Consider the following 18,094-nt stretch of genomic DNA (forward strand, 5'->3'; position numbering starts at 1 on the left):
ATCTGATCAAGATGCTAGAGTGAATTTATAGGAGAGATACAGCAAAAAAAATTATAAACTCTGAGGAGGCGGGAGAAGTGGCGATAAGGCAGGGTACTAGGCAAGGATGCCCTCTTTCTCTCCTTCTTTCACTTTTTATCGAGCCACTAGCAATAACAATTCATTCTAATATATTAATACAAGCTCCCCTAGTAGAAATTGCAAAAATCAAGTTGTTTGCTGGCGATTTGATCCTGTACCTGAACCCAGAGAAATCAAACATTCAGAAAGCACTGGGAGAAATAGAGGCGTTTCCGGAAGTGGGGGAGTTACAGGGTTATTCAGTTTGAAACGTAGCTTCTCCTATTTAATGTTTAGATCCCTATCATGTTTGAGGAATTGTCATCAGGACGCAACAATTTATGCCTGAGAGAATGCCTGCTGGAAAAAAGAAGAGGGGGGGGGGGAGTAGTAAGGAAGGAATTACACAAGGGCTAAAAAAAGAATGTATGTTACATCAGCACATTGTAATTAAGATTCAAAGGTCCAAGTGATTTGTGAATCAGCAAAAACTTTTTGTGATTGCGCCTAGAAGTGTACGAAGAATTACTGTTCATTATAGTCACCACCATCAGCATTACTAAGCATATTAAACCTAGACATATTAATTTGGGAAAAATACTAGCAGGAGTGAGTCAAGAGGAGTAGCGTTTTTTTACAGGGGGAGCAAGGTACATATCAGTGATTCACACATTTAAATATTGACAAGGCAGGGTACATTATGATAGTTTAAAGAGCTTTTTCAAAGCTTTCTTTACATCCTTGTTCCGCAAGCTGTAAATCATTGGGTTCAACATCGGGGTCAGAATATTGTACAGAACAGTAATAAGTTTATCCTGATCGAGAGAATAGCTGGATTTCGGCCTTATATACATGAAGACTATAGTGCCAAAGAAAATGGACACGACGGTCAGGTGAGCAGCACAGGTAGAGAAGGCCTTTTTCCTCCCTTCCGCTGAACGAATTTTCAGGATTGCTATAATGATGCAGATATAGGATGTTAGAGTTAAAAGAAACGTGCCCCATGCCACCAATCCTCCAAATATTAATATTTCTAAGACCGTGAAAGTGGTGTCAGAGCAGGACAGCTGCAGTAGTGGTGGGAGGTCACAAAAGAAGTGGTTCACCCTGTTGGAGGCACAGTATGACAAGCTTGCAATTAAGAGTGTGTGCCCAACAGGATACACAGCACCACCGATCCAGCTTGCAAAGGCCAGACGTCGACAGACATCTGTTCTAATCACTTGTGTATAGCGCAGAGGGAAGCAGATAGCCACATAGCGATCAAAGCTCATGACAGTCAGGAGGAAACATTCTGCACTTCCCAGGAAGTGAAAGAAATAGAGCTGCACAAAGCATCCAACAACTGAAATACTTTTCTTCTTAGCTAGGAGATAAGAGAGCATTTTGGGCACAGTAACAGTTGTGAAGCCCAGATCTAACAAGGACAGGTTGCGGAGAAACAAGTACATTGGAGTTTTAAGTCCTGCATCATACAAGGTTAATGTCACCAGTAGAATATTTCCGATGATTGTGATTGTGTATATAGTGGAGAAACAAGCAAAGAGTCCAATTTGTACATTTAGATCATCTGAGAGTCCCACAAACAAGAACTCAGTCAACCTCGTAGTATTTTTTCTGTCCATGTCGTCGGTGGCTCTATCTGTAGGAAGAAGCAGAAACATTTATATATGAGGGCTATAAAGGCCATTTTTCAATTCCAGGTATCAGTTTTGTTAGAGTGTCAATTTTGCCTCTTGTTAAAGACTATTCCATTTCCCTCTTTTCAGCTGTTATTACTGGCCTCATCCCCTACAGCCACCATCCTTTACCGCCCACCTGAGAATAAATAACCTTCACTGCTCTACATGTTTGTGATCCTAAGCCTTTTGGTTCATTTGGCATCTCATTACCTCTAAAATGTATCTTTCTCCTTCATGCATGCCATCATTATCATGCTCCTGACAAAGAAAACAATTCTCAATCTGTCATTGGCAAAAAAAAGATAATGTTTACCATCGTTCTGTATTATACATTACCTCCTCGCCAGCCCTCTCCCTCCCAGTCCAAACCACATGAGCATAGCTCCTCCCAACAGAAACTCCCAAGCAAAACTGTAACCTGGTATTGGATGCACTTTCTTTCCTCAACGACAGGCAATAAAGGTTCAGATGACCAGAACGGGGTTTAGATCTAGAGTGATAAGATAGAGATCTACAATCTCGCCCCCGCAGTTGGTAGCTATAGAGGATGGTTGCCTTCTTGAGGAAGGTGATCTAGGCCAGGTTAGATTACCCCAAGGCCCCTAGAGATCGATGATCGGAAGAACCGCCCGCCGAAGAAGGTCCGGATGACGTGAGACAGAAAAGCAGCAGTATCAGTCGAGAGTGAGTATAAAGGGTCATGCGTGTTAGATTGCGGTGTTTTTGTGTTGTATCTATGTTGTAATGTCTGGCGGAGTTGAATGCCTGTAGAGTGACTGCGGAACAGGTTGTGAGCGCGCGCAACTGGTGCAAATCTTAAGTTCAAGGAGAGCTTAAGTGGTTCGGGTGTATCGGACATCCAGAGTAATTGTCAACCAGTGTGAAGGGGGTCATGAGGTACCATTGATCGCCCGCAGGACCGAGATAGGGGGAACGTAAGAGTGAGTGAGTGAGTAACGGACGCTGGTCGAAAGTTACTGTGTGTAAGCAACCTATCAGAGAGACGGAGGACGTTTCGTCAGTTGTGGTGACAATTACAGATAGACTGTGGACGTACAGTCAAGGGAAGTGACGGCTTGGTCAGAAGTAGTCATTTTCGGTGTATGAATGGGACGCATGCATGACCGGGAGACAAGCTGAGAAAGGAGGGGTGCTGCTGCGAAGCGGAGACGAGTGACGTCAGAAAGCGCCGCGCTGGGATTGGCCGGCCGGAGCAAGACCGCGCTGTGATATGCCAGCTAGCAAAGCCGCGCTAGGACTGGTGGATTGTCATCAGGAAGTAAACAGAATAGTGAGGCTGGAAATTGTACGTTTAATCATGAAATGTTTTAAATGGTTAAGAGCGGCGTTTAAAAGAGAGAGACGAAGATCTTATGATGGGGAAGAAGCCCCGCCGGAGGGTACGCCGGCTTATTATATGGCGGCAAATGTTGGGTTACACACGATAATGTGGATTTCAGAGTGGAGTAAGATTACAGAAGGAAATGAGGAACTGACGTTTCCAAAGTACGGGACGTTCAGGTTAGAGGTGCTACACCGATTAAAAGCAGTCATGACCTCAATGAGACCTATGCCTAGACCGACCCAGTTTGAAGCTCTCAATGCGTGGATTAGGGCAGCGCACGAGAGGAACCTGAATAGACGACAAGAAAGGGTGAAACGATCGGTAAGAGCAGTGCAGGATGCCAAATGGGATGCGGATGCTAAAAGATGGAGAGTGCATAACATTGAAGTAAACAAACTGTACCCAGTATTAGAGGTGACCGGAAATAAGAGCCCATTCGAGGAAGATGAGGAGAGCGAGACAGAGGACAGCCTGATAAATAGGTTACTAACAGATAGGCCACCCCCGTACAATAAAGAGACAGGAAATGTCGAGCTATGCAGGGAAGGGGGGCCTAGCAAAGGGGAGTATGGACCGCTTCCCACTACAGATTGGGATCCCACGGCAAGTAAAGAGTCGTCTCAACCTAGTCCGTTGCAGAAAGTGGTCGGAAGGTTTGTGGTACAAAGGGTGCCAGAAATGGAGTGTGCCACTTCCTACGCACTGCCAGATGCCCTGCAAGTACCTGTTACTATAGGCCCTATAGTATCGATTTACGACCCAGAGAGAGCTAGAGGGGAGGAACAGGTACGAGGGGACAGGGAGAGAGCAGAGATGGCAAGGAGGAACGATACAATCAATTCCCCAAGTCAGTTGCCAAGACCGAAGGAGTGGAGCACTCCAGTTCATACAGCAGCAGATCCAACAGGAGATCCGGGGGGCCCTAGATGGCCGATGGATCTGAGGGGATCAGGACGGAAATCCTTCCAGGAGCTAAGCGAGTACATGAAGAAATGGGATGAGGCAGTAGAGGCTCACAAGAGCATCATAGCAGCGGAAGCTGGGAGGGAAAGCCAGGATAGCAGGAACCGGACTCACTGCGGGGCTGAGGAGAGCAGTCCGGAGTGGGACGGGAAGGGTCAGGACGGAAGCGGAGACACTCGTCATACCAGGAGTGGAGGTAGACCAGACCTGGAAAACAGGAGCCCTGAGTGTGGGGAGGTGTCTCGTAGAATACACAGCGGAGGGGACAAGAGAACGCAGGAGTACAGGAACAGTTTTAAGTGCACCCACTATGCGTCTGGCAATAGTGGGCAGAACGAGAGTTGTGAGAGGCCTCGCCATAACCCCTGTGACTACGGACCGGAACGCAGTCCTGGGGAGATGGGGAGCCGAGAGGGAACCTACCGAATCTTGAGCGACACTAGGCAACAAGAGAATAGCGACAGAAGGAAGAACAGCAGGGAATCCTATCAGGGAGCAAGAGAGGACAGAGGGAGTGGACAAAATGAAATTGGGGGAAACAGGCCCGTGTTTCATCACCTTCCAAGACAGGATGGTCGAGCATGGGACCTAGAGAGATGGGAACAAGGGAGAACTCTCCTTAACTCTCCTGAGCCCAAGCGTAGGACTCGGAGTTGGGATGGTAGAGAGACCAGTGAACCCCCTTCGAAAGATATACTGCGAGCTGAGATAAAAGCCAAGAGACTCGATGTCGCCAGCTTAAAGTCAGATCTGGATGACATGGTGGATGGTACCTTGCCTCTAGAAAGAATGGAGATGTACGAGCAGGATGAAATACTGTTCATGGCAAAGGACATCACCCGAAAAGCGAGAGCAGCACATGAGAAATTAGTTGAACTAGCAGGCAAATATATGGTAGACCTGTCAAGGACCAAAGCATTGCAGGGTAACCACAGGCTACATTATTCAGACCAGGATCTAGATGAAAGAAGAACAATAGGATTGAAAACACACATAAGGGAACTGATAACGGGAATAAGGACATGGAGAGCTCTGGATAAATGGGAAGAAAGGTGGTCCAAGAAAGGGACCGTTAGGAGAAGCATGCTTGGGATGACCCCAGAGGGAGGATTACAGAGAATAGAGGCATACCCTTTGCGTGAGGTTGCAAATGGGAACTATGTGCATGTGCCATGGAGCAGGGGGGACTTGGCAGCCTTTACCAACTCCTTCCCTAAATTAAGGGAGAATCCAGTCGAGTGGTACAAGCAGGTGGAGAGGTTCGTAAAAATCTCCAAAGTATTATGGATAGATCTGAACACACTTTTTGATATTGTAGTACCAGGAGACTTGTGGACAGCATGTAAGGTTAGTGCTGAGTGGCCCACATCAGAGCCAGAGAGAGATGCACGGACTAATGGACCGTCCGAAACAGTAATGGTAAAATACGAGAGAGTGATGACCTGGCTGAAAGACAAGGTGCCAATGCAGGACATAGATTGGGTCAAAATCGATCGAACTAGACAGGAACCCAAAGAGACAGTTCATGAATATTATGAGAGATTGCTGAAGGCGTTTAAACAATATAGCGGGTTGGATGTAATGGACCCGAAAGACATAGAACAGTTCGTGTCTAAGTTTGTCTTGGGTTTGAGACCGGATATTAGTTTAATGATTCAGCAACACTTGATTTGTTGGCAAAATAAACCTTTGGATCAAATTCTGAGATATGCTAGGTACTGCTGTGATGAGATAGACTCAAAGGCAAAGAAGCTAAAAGAAAAACTGATGGTGGTGCAGATGCAGTCAGCTAGTAAGGGTGGTCAACAGCAACAGCAACAGGGAACAGGGACTGGGGGTAAGAAACAGTATAGTCAGAACAAGGGCAATGAGGAGAACACCACCTTTAGACCGAGGGTAGATATAGCTGCACTGAAAAAGACGACCCGATGCCACCAGTGTAACGAGGTGGGGCATTGGAAACGCGAGTGTCCCTACAACGTTGAAATTGGAGAACAAGAAGTAGAGGAGGAAGAGGTTCAAAGCCCTCCAGGAAGAGGTGTAACGCCGTACCAAGGAAAGGTGGTCAAAGGGGGGACCCCAGCTCCGCGAGCCCAGTTCCCTCAACCACCCAGAATAGGGACAACTGGAAAGACCTATAGACAAATGCCTCTTTTCGTAGGAGGAGAGGAGTGCTATTACGTTGATCCCTTAACAGGACAGAGAGTAGAGAGAGAAGACTGCACCCTCGGGGCAGCCTTAGATGTGGATCAAAGGGGACCCTACGTTGAGGCCGAAGTGGCAGGGTGCCCCACGACATTCTTAGTAGACACAGGAGCCACCCGATCCACGATAAGATCAGCCGCAGTTCCAGGCCTGCCCATGTCTGGAGAGACAATCCAAGTAGTGGGGGTTGCAAACAGGAGAAAAACAAGCCCATTGACAGAACCAGTACAGGTGAAAATAGGGAAGTACAGCGATGAGCATCAGTTTGTGGTTTGCGATTCTAGTCCTGTATGTCTGTTAGGAAGAGACCTTTTGTGTAAATTAAATTGTACCATATACTGTACACCGCAAGGAGTGGAGGTATTGACCAACGATGATGATGCTGACTTCAAAGTCGCAAACTCGAGAATATGTGTGGAGCTGTATCCCACTTTGACAGTGGATGAGCTCCCATGGGATCTAAGGGAGACCGTGGCACCAGAAGTGTGGGATTTCACTGGGGAAGAGATTGGATTGGTCAAGGGAGTAGACCCAGTGAAAATTGTAGTGAAACCGCATGCTGAGTTTCCGAGAACACCCCAATATAAATTAACTCCAGAAACGATTTCAGGTATAAAACCCGTGATAGAGTCCATGATTAAGCAGGGAATACTGAAAGAAATCGTGGGTAGTCCATGTAACTCCCCGATAATGGGTTTGCAGAAACCAAATGGGAAATTCAGGATAGTGCAAGACCTTCGAAAAATTAACAACATAGTCGTCTCATGTTGTCCAGTGGTACCGAATCCATCAGTGATACTGTTCCAGATACCGCTCCAAGCCAAATGGTTCACTGTGATAGATCTTTGCCAGGCTTTCTTTTCGATCCCATTGGACGAGGATAGCCATTTCCTTTTCGCTTTTAAGCTGGAAGACCGCGTATTAACATGGTGTCGTATCCCCCAGGGGTATACAGAGAGCCCATCGATCTTTAATCAGCTGTTGAAGAAAAATCTTGAAAGTCTAGTGCTGCCCCAGAAGTCAGTTCTGGTCCAGTACATAGACGACCTACTTGTGGCCATGACAAAACAAACAGTAGGGGAGGGCTAGAGGGACGTTTAAAGACCGATGCCTAAGTAATGTCCCTCAGAGGACTAACTTATACACAAAGAACTTAGGGGTCTAGGAGCTAAACCAGAAGAGTGTTTGCTACTGTAAAACCTATGTCTAGATAGTACTATAGGAATACAGAGAGTAACAGACCAAATCGCCAATAAATGAAACACCTGTAATCGTGAGTCACCCCAGTTGTTTTGGATTCCCATCAAAGTCTTACAAGATCAATATTATCATTTGGTAATCCCTGGCGGGTATTGTGTCTCCTGAACATTGAGATCACAAGCATACCCTCTCGGATGGTTCGGGGTAGCGACCACAATCACACAGGTATCACAAATGCTGTTGATTCAGTGGGAAAAGTGCAGTGCAAAAAGAAAGAGTGGTGATTTAAAATAGGATAGGGAACTAACAGAAAAAAATAGGCGTTGGCCCCTTCCTGATTAAAAACAAGAACAGACTGGCAAAATTATCGCATTGATAACAAATATCTGCGAGGAGATCAACATGTTTCAGCCTTTAAGGGAGTTGCCTCAGGCTTTCTTCAGGGTCTCTGTTCTAGGTTGTGCTACTGCCTGTATACATGTGTACATAAGTGTGAAAAATTATACAAAAAAACACACAAGTGAAAAGAGCCAGAAAAGGATATAGTGTTCCTTCTTCTGTGCGTACTCCTCTTCGGAAGCAGGTACTTGGTTACTGTAGTCGGGGGACAAACATACAAGTGAAACACTTCCAGCAACTCTGGTCTGAGTATTACAGTGCAAGAAGTCAAGAACTTTATCAACCTACGATACTCACCCAGTGCTTCCGGGGAGTGGACCTCACCTCTTCCTGGACCTGGCTCAGGATATGTGAGACCCCGCTCTACGGGAACAGAAACCGACCTCATGGTTATGATTACGGAGGGATCAGATAGATCTGCTCTCGTGCACACTACATGAAGTCAAACATGTTCTGGACGTAGAGTATACTGTCATACACCAAACGCGCTCACGTGTCAGTGCCCCTCGTTGCACCCACCCGCCGCGAGTCCAAAGGGACTCGAGAGATGTTACGTAGACAAAGCTATGGGTCAATGTCAAACGTAGCCCGCCAAGGGTGCTAGCGGAGCTATCGTCTTACCTGTCCGCACTGAGCCACACAAGGAGGGGTGCCCAAGAGTAACCAATACCACTAGTGAGAGCCTGGTAGTCAACCTCAGTCAACGCACTCTCACTGACTTGGAAGAAGCAGTCCTCAACAAAGGGCTAGGCTTTGTAACCACAGATGAGGGAGACCCGTTCCTACTCCAAATCGAGCTAGCTCAGTTTTTCCGGAAACTTAGGCTCCACTACTTTTTCAAATCGAAAAACAGTGTTGACACTCGCCTCCAACCTGACAACAACACAGGTCTCAGGAAAAAATCCACCTTCCTCCCCTCCACTCATGCCATACCCCCCCAGCTTCTTGCCTTTGAGATGGCCGTGAAAAATGATTTGTGATACCTGTGTGATTGTGGTGACAGTGGATAGCGAACTTTTCACTGAAAGCAAAACCCTTGCAAAGACTGACGCACAAGGAGGTGAGTGATCCGGTACCATGGGACAAAGACTGTTTGATGGCGTTCCTGCAGCTGAGAGAGGACCTGTGTCGTGCTCCTGCTCTGGGAATGCCTGATTACGATAACATATTCTTGCTTTACTGCTGTGAAAGAGAGGGTTGTGCTTTGTCTGTGTTGGTCCAAATCCATGGGAATGCCCGTAGACCAGTTGCCTACTTCTCGGCTACTTTAGACCCAGTAGCCGCAGCGTTGCCCGGATGTCTCAAATCCGTTGCTGCAACAGGTGTCAGTATCGAGCGCTGCGAAAATATTGTGATGGGGCACCCGTTAGAGGTGTATGTGCCCCATTCAGTTGAACTGTTAATGACCAGGACCAAAACACAGCATCTGACCAATAGCAAGTTATTCTTGCAGCAGAGAACGTGACCCTCAAGAGATGCTCTGTTTTGAACCCTGCTACCTTGATGCCACTCCCAAGGGACATAGATGATGATGTATGTACAGACCATGATTGCCTTGATGTGACTGAACTATGCACCAAACCGAGACCCTACATCGTGGATGAGCCACTGACTGACCCCGATGAAGTATTCTTTGTCGATGGCTCATGTGTAAGAGACGAAGTTGGGCAGTTGAGAGCAGCTTATGCTGTTTGTACAATTACTGGAGTTGTGGAAGCCGGATGCCTGGAAGGAGTACACTCCGCTCAGGTAGCTGAAATTATTGCATTGACGCGTGCCTGCCTGGCAAGCAACCAAATTCGAGTCACCATATACACCGACAGCCAATATGGTTACGGGGTAGTTCATGATTACGGGCAATTATGGTCTCAACAAGGTTTCATGACTTCTTCAGGTTCACCCATTCGTAATGGAGAGTTCGTACGTTTGCTGTTAGAAGCATTGCAATGTCCAGCAGGTATTGCAGTTGTAAAATGTACCGCCCACACCAGGAATATGGACTTCGTGTCACAAGGCAATAGATATGCCGACGAAGTCGCTAGGTATTGTGCGGAACAAGGGTACTCTTTCACAGAGGTGGAAGTGGGCGGAATAAATGTAAGAACTGAATTAGCCATGATATTGGAAACTGTAGACACTTGGGATGAGCTGAAATGTATGCAAGAAAATGCACCCGATTTTGAAAAGCAAACGTGGGAAACTGCAGGATGTGTGATAGGTGAGGCGCATTTCTGGGTTTCGGCTGACGGAAGAGCAGTGTTACCCAATGAGATGGTGAGCCCAATGGCCAGACAGATACACGGTCCAGTACATCTAGGGAGAGATGCTATGCTGAGGGTGTTCAGGCAAACCTGGTACAACCCTAAGTTTAGAGTAGCAGCAGAAGCAGTGTGCCAGCGTTGTGTGACCTGTCAGCAGTTAAACGTAGGAAAGAGAACACCAGTTGCGTTGAGTCACATAGGTAGGTCTGGAGGTCCGTTCAATAGGATGCAATTAGACTTCATTGAAATGCCAAGGTGCAACCGCCTTCGTTATGTTCTGGTGGTTGTCTGCATATTTTCCAGATGGGTCGAGGCATACCCTACACGCAGGTGTGACAGTGACACCCTCACAGTAGCCAAGCTATTGCTTAGGGAACTCATACCACGCTTCGGGGTACCGGCCTCTTTGGAATCAGATAGGGGAACCCATTTCAACAGTGAGCTTGTGAAGATGATTTGTGCGGCCCTGAACATAGATCAGAAATTGCATTGCAGTTACCGACCAGAAGCTTCGGGAATTGTGGAACAGATAAACAGCACCATTAAAAATCAAATTGCCAAAATGTGTTCATCGACGTCCCTGAGTTGGCCTGATGCTCTGCCATTGGTCCTTATGAGTATCCGTAGCACCCCAGACAGAAGAACAGGACTATCACCGCATGAGGTGTTAATGGGGAGGGCAATGAGACTGCCATCAGTACCAACTGCTGCACTGTTAAACATCACAGATGATATGATCCTGGACTATTGTAAGGGGCTGTCTGACGCCATTCATTCTGTGTCCCTTCAGGTGCAGGCTGCCGAGGTTCCATCGTGCCAGGACCCGTGCCATGACCTGTGCCCTGGGGACTGGGTGCTTGTGAAAAAGCACGTGAGAAGAAGCTGCCTAGATGTTCGTTGGCGTGGGCCCTACCAGATCATCTTGACCACGAACACTGCAGTGAAGGTGGGAGGCCTGCCCAACTGGATCCACACGTCTCATACGCGGAGGGTTCCAGCACCTCTGGAAGAAACAGCTCCTCTCTCGGATGGAAGTCCAGCTGCGGACCGAGAAGCCATAGAGGGGGCCAGCCAAGCTGTAGAGGTGCCAGAAGAAGCTGGGAACGAGTCTGACCAGCCTGAGGACGGTCAGTACAACAGCGAAACAGACGACGCTACAGAAGGAGAAAGTAGCTGGGAGCACGAATCAGACACCGACCAGTCTGAAAGAGAGCGCGAGCAAACCAGAAGGTCAAGGAGCAGAAGGGTAAGGCGTGGAGAAGCCAGTTGGCCGCAAAGGAGGAGTTCAAGCCTGAGGTCAACTCCAGAGAGAACCCTTGCTCCAGTATCTGAAGACTCGGACCCGGAGGAAGGTGCTCAGGGCCTCGAAGCACCAGATCTAAGAAGGTCAAGAAGAGCACGTGTGCCCAGCAGAAGATACGCCACCCCTGAGTGGACATATCTGGCGACAAATGTCTGGGGAACGAGAGACAGGGAGGATACGAGCGGTGCTGGTGACCAGCTCTGAACCCATCATCACAGTAGAAGTACAGCTGTTAGTGCCCGGAGTCGAAGCAGAAGGGTCACTAACGTTCACACTCCCCAACCCTCCCCGCTTAAGCAAGTTAAAGCACATGTTTTTCACCGAATTGCAATTCCCCGACTTCGGAACAAAGATAACAAGCCATGAAGAGCACACGTCTGGAGATATTGAACTATGCTATTCAAGCTGCAGGCCCAAGCCTGATCGTAGATGCTTAAAGACTTTGTAAATAAGCAGGAAAAAGAAGATTACCTAGCGCCTAGGAAGCAGATAATCTTAGGGACCTTCCTATTAGTTGACGGAGAAGGGCTAGGGTTGTCTGTGTTAAAGCTTCAAAAGGACTTTTGCAAAAAGAGACTGCCAGCTTCCAATTGTGTGATTCTAAAGACTGGTTGATCAAAAGAGACTGTAAAGGAATAAAGAAGAAAAGAACTTTTGGGTTGAAATAAGAGAGAGAGAATCATACTGTCTGAAGAAATGGAGGCCGGTAGTCCGAATCGTAGAGCCAAATGTATAATAGGCACACTAATAGTAGGAGTGATACTTCTAATAGCTTTGGTAGTTACTGTATCATATGTAGTGGGACGTGAGAGAGAGGCAAGGGTATCAGACGAGAAGTCTGTAGTGACACCAAGACCCACTGTTGCTGGTAAGACAGGAGAAAGCATACATGAGAAAGCGTTATTAGCAGCAGAAGCCCGTAGGTTACACATGGATGAGTCCCAAGGCGACTTTAGGTCAAATGCTTATGCTAAACTTTTGTATGAATACGTGGATGCCATGGAGGTCAAGGATTGCTACGTCTGCATGCAACTGCCTGCATCTGTAGACGAAGGCATTAGATATCATCACCTCCCGTTGACTTATGGCATTACATGTAGCTTATTGCTTAGCATATTTTATGGGAGAGATAGTTTTGAATACTATTTCTCTAATTATGACTCAGTGTTACCAGAAGTCCCAAACTACAAGCAAATGAACAAGTGGGACTACTGGAAGAGTGAAGACAAATTGGCCAAGTTCTTCATTCCTTGGGATACCTTAGATACTTCACATGCCCGCAGAAATAACCTGACATGCAAAGTGTCAGAAGTCGAGAAGAAGTTTATAGGGCAGGTGGATGATCGATACAGAAGGCAAAAGATTTTGAAAAAATCAGGACAATGGAAAACAGATTGGACCGAGGAAGAGAATGCACACAAGAGAAAGGGTAGTAGTGGTCCAATAGCTTTGGATAAAACGCAGAGGGGGAAGTTATGTCTTCACAGAAGCAAAACGTACTACGAAAATGTGTTCGTGGGGGAAGTCAGTTGTGAACATGCTTTCAGATTAGAGTATTACACAAAGGATTTCTTGAAAGGAATGCAAGTGATTCCAAATGTATATTTTGTGTGTGGAAGAAATGCCTACGTGAGACTGCCTGACAACTGGTATGGATCATGTTACTTGGCAATTGTCTTTCCCAAAATATATCATGCCCAGGACTTAGAGATCATCGAGGGCAAAGCCTCGACAAGAGGGAGAAGAGATCTAGGAGATGCAGAATTAGTTGGAGATGTATTTGGAGCTGCATTTCCTATTTTAGGACTGATCCTAAATGATGTCAAAATCAGGCAACTGGCAACAGTCGTAGACAGGTTGTCTGCCAGCACTGCTAGATCCTTAATGCTGGTAGAAGGAGAGATGCAATCGATAAGGGCCATGGTGCTTCAGAACCGTCTTGCTTTAGACGTCCTGCTAGCAAAAGAAGGCGGAGTCTGTAAGGCTTTGAAGGTCCAGGAATGTTGCACTTACATTCCAGACAATTCAAAACCACTTGAGAAGGTCATTGTGAACATAACTAATATTCACAAGGAGATCGAAGACCTAACTAAAGTAAATGTTTGGGAAAAAGTGGGTCATGGAATGGGCGAAGTTGGAGGTTGGTTCGCCAATCTAGGGAAGAGCTTTGTATGGTATGTGCTGAAACCTATCATCATAATAGTGATCTGTATGATCCTGTTGTGGGGATTGGTAAGGTCATACCAATGGTATAGATCGAGGAGATTGGAGAGATCCAGGAGAGAGCAGTTACAGAGATTGGCTGCAATACAAGATAATCAGTATCGGAGTCTGAGGGCTCTAGAAACGCAGAAATGAGGGGCATTAGCCATTAGTTCAGTTTAAAGGTTGGTGATGACCCCTAGAGGTCATCAAAGGGGGGAACTGAGAGAGCGCAAACTGAACAAAATGTATGAGTGCACCAGAGTTGCAAGTAGTACGCACAAATCATAAAGAGAAATGCTATGAGTGCTGAAAATATATTCACCTATACCTTGAAATGTGTAGCTAATCAAGAGATTTTATATAGAAGTAGAACTAATGCAGAAATGTGTGAAAATGTATAACCTTATTAGACGTGATTAATCAGGATCCATGTTATGTAGCTGCTAATGGAAAAAAGGTCATGCTGTAAGGCATAGAAGGGAACGGGCCTTATGGCTAGGTCAGAGGGGTTTAGAAACATGAATTGTTTTGCATAGACATGGACGGCACTTATGTTACACTGATTTGTTTATTCATTGGATTTATATTCCATAGATGTGTTTTCTTATTATGCCAGAGAAAGACGCTAACATGTTATTTTAGTTAACTTGCGAAAGGGTTGTAGGCCTGAAATGATGAAAGGATTTTTTGATTTGCACGTACTGGTACAGGCCGAACTGTGTCAGGGGAAAATGTTGCAAGCTTCTGTTAGAAGTCTATGAGAATGAAGATTCAGCTACGGATGTCTGTCTGCAAATGTGAGGGGGATCCAATTAATATTTGGATGAATAGAACTTTGTTCAAGAGACTGGTGCAGACATGGAGGAGGGTTCAGGAATGTATTAGGGGGTATCGGCGGGCCGGAGAAGAGTCTGAGAAGCAAGGTCAACGCTAACGCACGAGGCCCAGAGGAAAAGCAACCTGGAAAAAGCCAGAATCGTCACCACGTGAGGGGCGTCTCACAAGGGGCGTTTCAAATGTTATTATGATTTGTATTAGGGTCAGCACCCCGGGGTGGAGTTAGAGCAGATGCCTGAGGACCCTTTAGAGAGCGGATGGGTAGGCAGAGAGGGGTCATGACTGGCGATCATAGGTTTTCACCTAGAGACTAAGTGTGGGTGATCTTCTTAGGAAGTCATTCACAGCTGACACCTTTTGGTAGGTTGGGACTCTGTTAAGTAGGGATACCATCTAGAGCAGGGTAGGGACAGCCTAACCTGAAACCTTCCCTCCTCTTGTAAATGACGGAGAGATCACAATATGTGTCGATGCTTGCAGCCCTTTTAATTTTGGAATTAGTCCTAGTTGTGTTCTTTGCTCGCTTAAGGGCTTTCCGAGAGCACATGTATGTAGTGGTGCCTGTATACCTTTTGAATCTCATTTTGAGATGCCTGTACTTGCAGTTAACCTTGACTCTATAATAAATCTTTAAAAGCTAGAAGTAGTTTGTGGTTTTTCTGAGTCGAGTCATCATTAGCAAAGTTAACCTGGTATTGGATGCACTTTCTTTCCTCAACGACAGGCAATAAAGGTTCAGATGACCAGAACGGGGTTTAGATCTAGAGTGATAAGATAGAGATCTACAATCTCGCCCCCGCAGCATATAACACATGACTCCGCTATACACATTCTGTTTGTTTTTTTCTGCTGGATGCAGTTTCTGGGCCTGACTCTTCGCGGGAGAGCCTGCTGACTCCCGTCATTAAGTGTGCGACGGACCGCATTGAGCTGCCTTCGTTTAACCCTCCGAGCCCGTCTGGGTGCGCTTCTAAGAGCCTGCTGTATTGGGACTCGGGTTTTAGGGGCAGGGCTGCCTCGTGTGTGGGGGCCATCTTTGGATTTCAATTCCACCATCGAGTTTAAACAGTCACTTTCAGAATAGGCTGTGTAGGCCAAAATGGGAACTAATATGAAAACAAACACAACATAAATTAGATATAGAAATTAAGCCCTTCTGTTTACCTCCCACCGTTCCAATTTTCCCATGTCAGGTGTTACCTAGCGAGCAAATATATATGGGATTTTTACTTACCATCTGCATTCTAGTGCCACAAAACAATTCTACCATAAGCACAAAACATGAGCGTTTATTCAGTTATATCTACGACATCATAGCTCTATATTAGTTTGACTCATTGTTTTTATTAACAAATTATAATTTTGCAAAACAGCAGTTAGTTTTTCCCACGTGTTGTATCTAATTCAGTTGCATTTCGTTGATTAGTTTACATGCTTCACACAATTAATATTATTATGGTTATGAGAGAATAACTTTACAAGGGGTACAAAAAATGTTTTTGTTTCTCCCCTGTTCCATCACTGTCAGGGTTTCTCTGAGCAGCTCTTGCAAGATGAGGATCCCTCAGAATCGCTTAGTGAGGTGCTGCTGCTTTAGGGGCTTCCATGGCTGCTCAGCGACAGTTGTGTGTAAAACCTTGGAAGGGGGAGGCTGCTCAGAAGGCTGCCTTGATGAAGCTTTCCTTCATGGGCTCTAAACTGTTTGGGGAGCAATTGCAAGCATTCATTAGGAAGACAGTGAAAGACAAAAAGTTGTTGGCTCACGTCCACTCCTCGCAGAGAGGAACATTTGCAGGTTATAAGCGGGCGTTTGGGCAGGCAGTTCAATCCAAGATGGCTGTCCAGCCCTTTCATAGTCGGGGACGTTGTCAAGGTGTCCCTTTCATCGACAAATCCCTGGGTCAGAAAGGTGCCTTCTCTTCTTTGGGGTTTTCCAAGTCTTGACTATGTGAGGAGTTTGTTGGGGGCTCCGGTTGGGGGTCGCCTCATGTCTTTTTTTCCTGTTTGGTAGGAGTTTGTTCGGGATCGGTGGGTCCTGCTGGTCGTCCGGCTGGTCTACAGGATCGAGTTTGGTGTTCCTCCAGTGGATGTGTTTAGAGCTACCCTTGTTCCCAGATCTCGGGTCAAGTATCAGGCTCTGTTGGACGGTCTTCAAGACTTGCTTTCGAAGGAGCATGTGATGAGGGTGCCTGTGAGTCAGCAGTGTCGGGGGGTTTACTCGATCCTGTTTCTGATCTAAAAACCAAATGGGGACTACTGTCTTGTCCTGGATTTGAAGGCTGTAAATTTGTGTATCCCTCATTGGTCCTTCAAAATGGTGATTCTGCAGTTGATTCTTCCTGGGGGTGGGGGATTTCCTGGCTTCTCTTAATCTCTGGGATGCCTACTTTCATGTGCCGGTGCACTCTGCTTCGCAGTGGTTCCTGCGTTTCTGTGTTGAAGTCGATCGTTACCAGTTTCAGGGTATTTACTAAAGTGTTGGCACCCTGGGTGGGGTTGTTGCATGCACAGGGGATCCAAGTATTCCCTTACTTGGATGATTGGTTGATTTTTCCTCTTCTTTCCTTCAGGCTCAGGCCCATACCGAGGAGGTTTGCAGGATCCTTCAACAGTTCGGCTGGATTCTGAACTTGGAGAAATCCCATCTTTGCCCCACTCAGAAACTACTGTTTATTGGGGGGTTTTCAACACCAGATTGGGAAAAGTCTTCCTGTCGGAACCCCGCAGACTGACTCTTATGCACAAACTGAGCAAGGAGTTGGGGGGTCAGTCTTCCATGGCTTGCCAGTGGCTGCATGTTCAGGAGCTGATGTCGGCTACTGTGATGATTTTTCCTTGAGCCACTTTGCACTTGTACCCCCTGGTGAATCATGTTCTGGGGCATTGGGATCCGGCCTCTCTGGATTACGAGCTGTTGATTCGAGGGCTGGTGGATCAGAACCTTTCGCAGGACTTGCCCTTTGTGTCCCAGGAGAGGTTGGTCCTGATGGTTGATGCCAGCGAACTAGGTTGGGGGGCGTTTTTGGCTCAGGAGTCGGTGCAGGGGCTTTAGTCTGAGCTGGATGCAGGAATGTCTTCGAATTGGAGAGAGTTGAAGGCGGTTCAGTGTGCCTTGGCTTATTTTCTGCCTTAGGTCCTCCAGAGATATGTTATAGTGCAGTCAGACAACATGGTGGTGGTGTGCTATGTCAATCACCAGGGGAGTACGAAGGTGGCTTCCTTCAACTTATTGACTCAGCAGATCTGCCAGTGGGTGGAGTTGCACTTGTTATCTCTAAAGGCTTTGTATCTGCTGGGGGTTTTCAACTCGGAGGCGGATCACCTGAGCACAGTGTTTCCCTCCCTGTTCGACATGTGCCTGATGCTGGAGATGTTTGGTTGTCTGATGGCCCGGTTCTGGGTCCCGGTGGTGAACTTGTTTGTGACCCCGGGGAATTCCTTGAAGGAGAGGTTTTGTTCTCTGGTTTAGTCAGACGCGGTCCGGAGGGTGGATGCCCTGTCCTTCCGGTAGGAGGGGAGCCTGCTGTATGATTTTGCCCTGATTGCTCTAATTTCGGGAGTCCAGATGTAGGTCAAGCTGGATCGGGCCTCGGTGGTCCTGGTGGCTTGGATTGGTTGTGGAGGCCTTGGTTCC

The 18,094-nt window shown here is 46.8% G+C and overlaps 1 protein-coding gene across 1 annotated transcript; it reads right to left on the reverse strand.

Moving 5' to 3' along the window:
* Window positions 1-758: 758 nt before the first annotated feature.
* LOC147712310 (olfactory receptor 5V1-like) lies at window positions 759-1,685 on the reverse strand. The gene has a single exon (XM_086919627.1). The coding sequence runs from the start codon at window positions 1,683-1,685 to the stop codon at window positions 759-761; it is 927 nt and encodes a 308-aa protein (XP_086775753.1).
* Between the last annotated feature and the right edge of the window lie 16,409 nt (window positions 1,686-18,094).

The sequence above is a fragment of the Lissotriton vulgaris genome, chromosome 5, assembly GCF_964263255.1.
Source record: "Lissotriton vulgaris chromosome 5, aLisVul1.2, whole genome shotgun sequence".
Taxonomy (NCBI): domain Eukaryota; kingdom Metazoa; phylum Chordata; class Amphibia; order Caudata; family Salamandridae; genus Lissotriton; species Lissotriton vulgaris.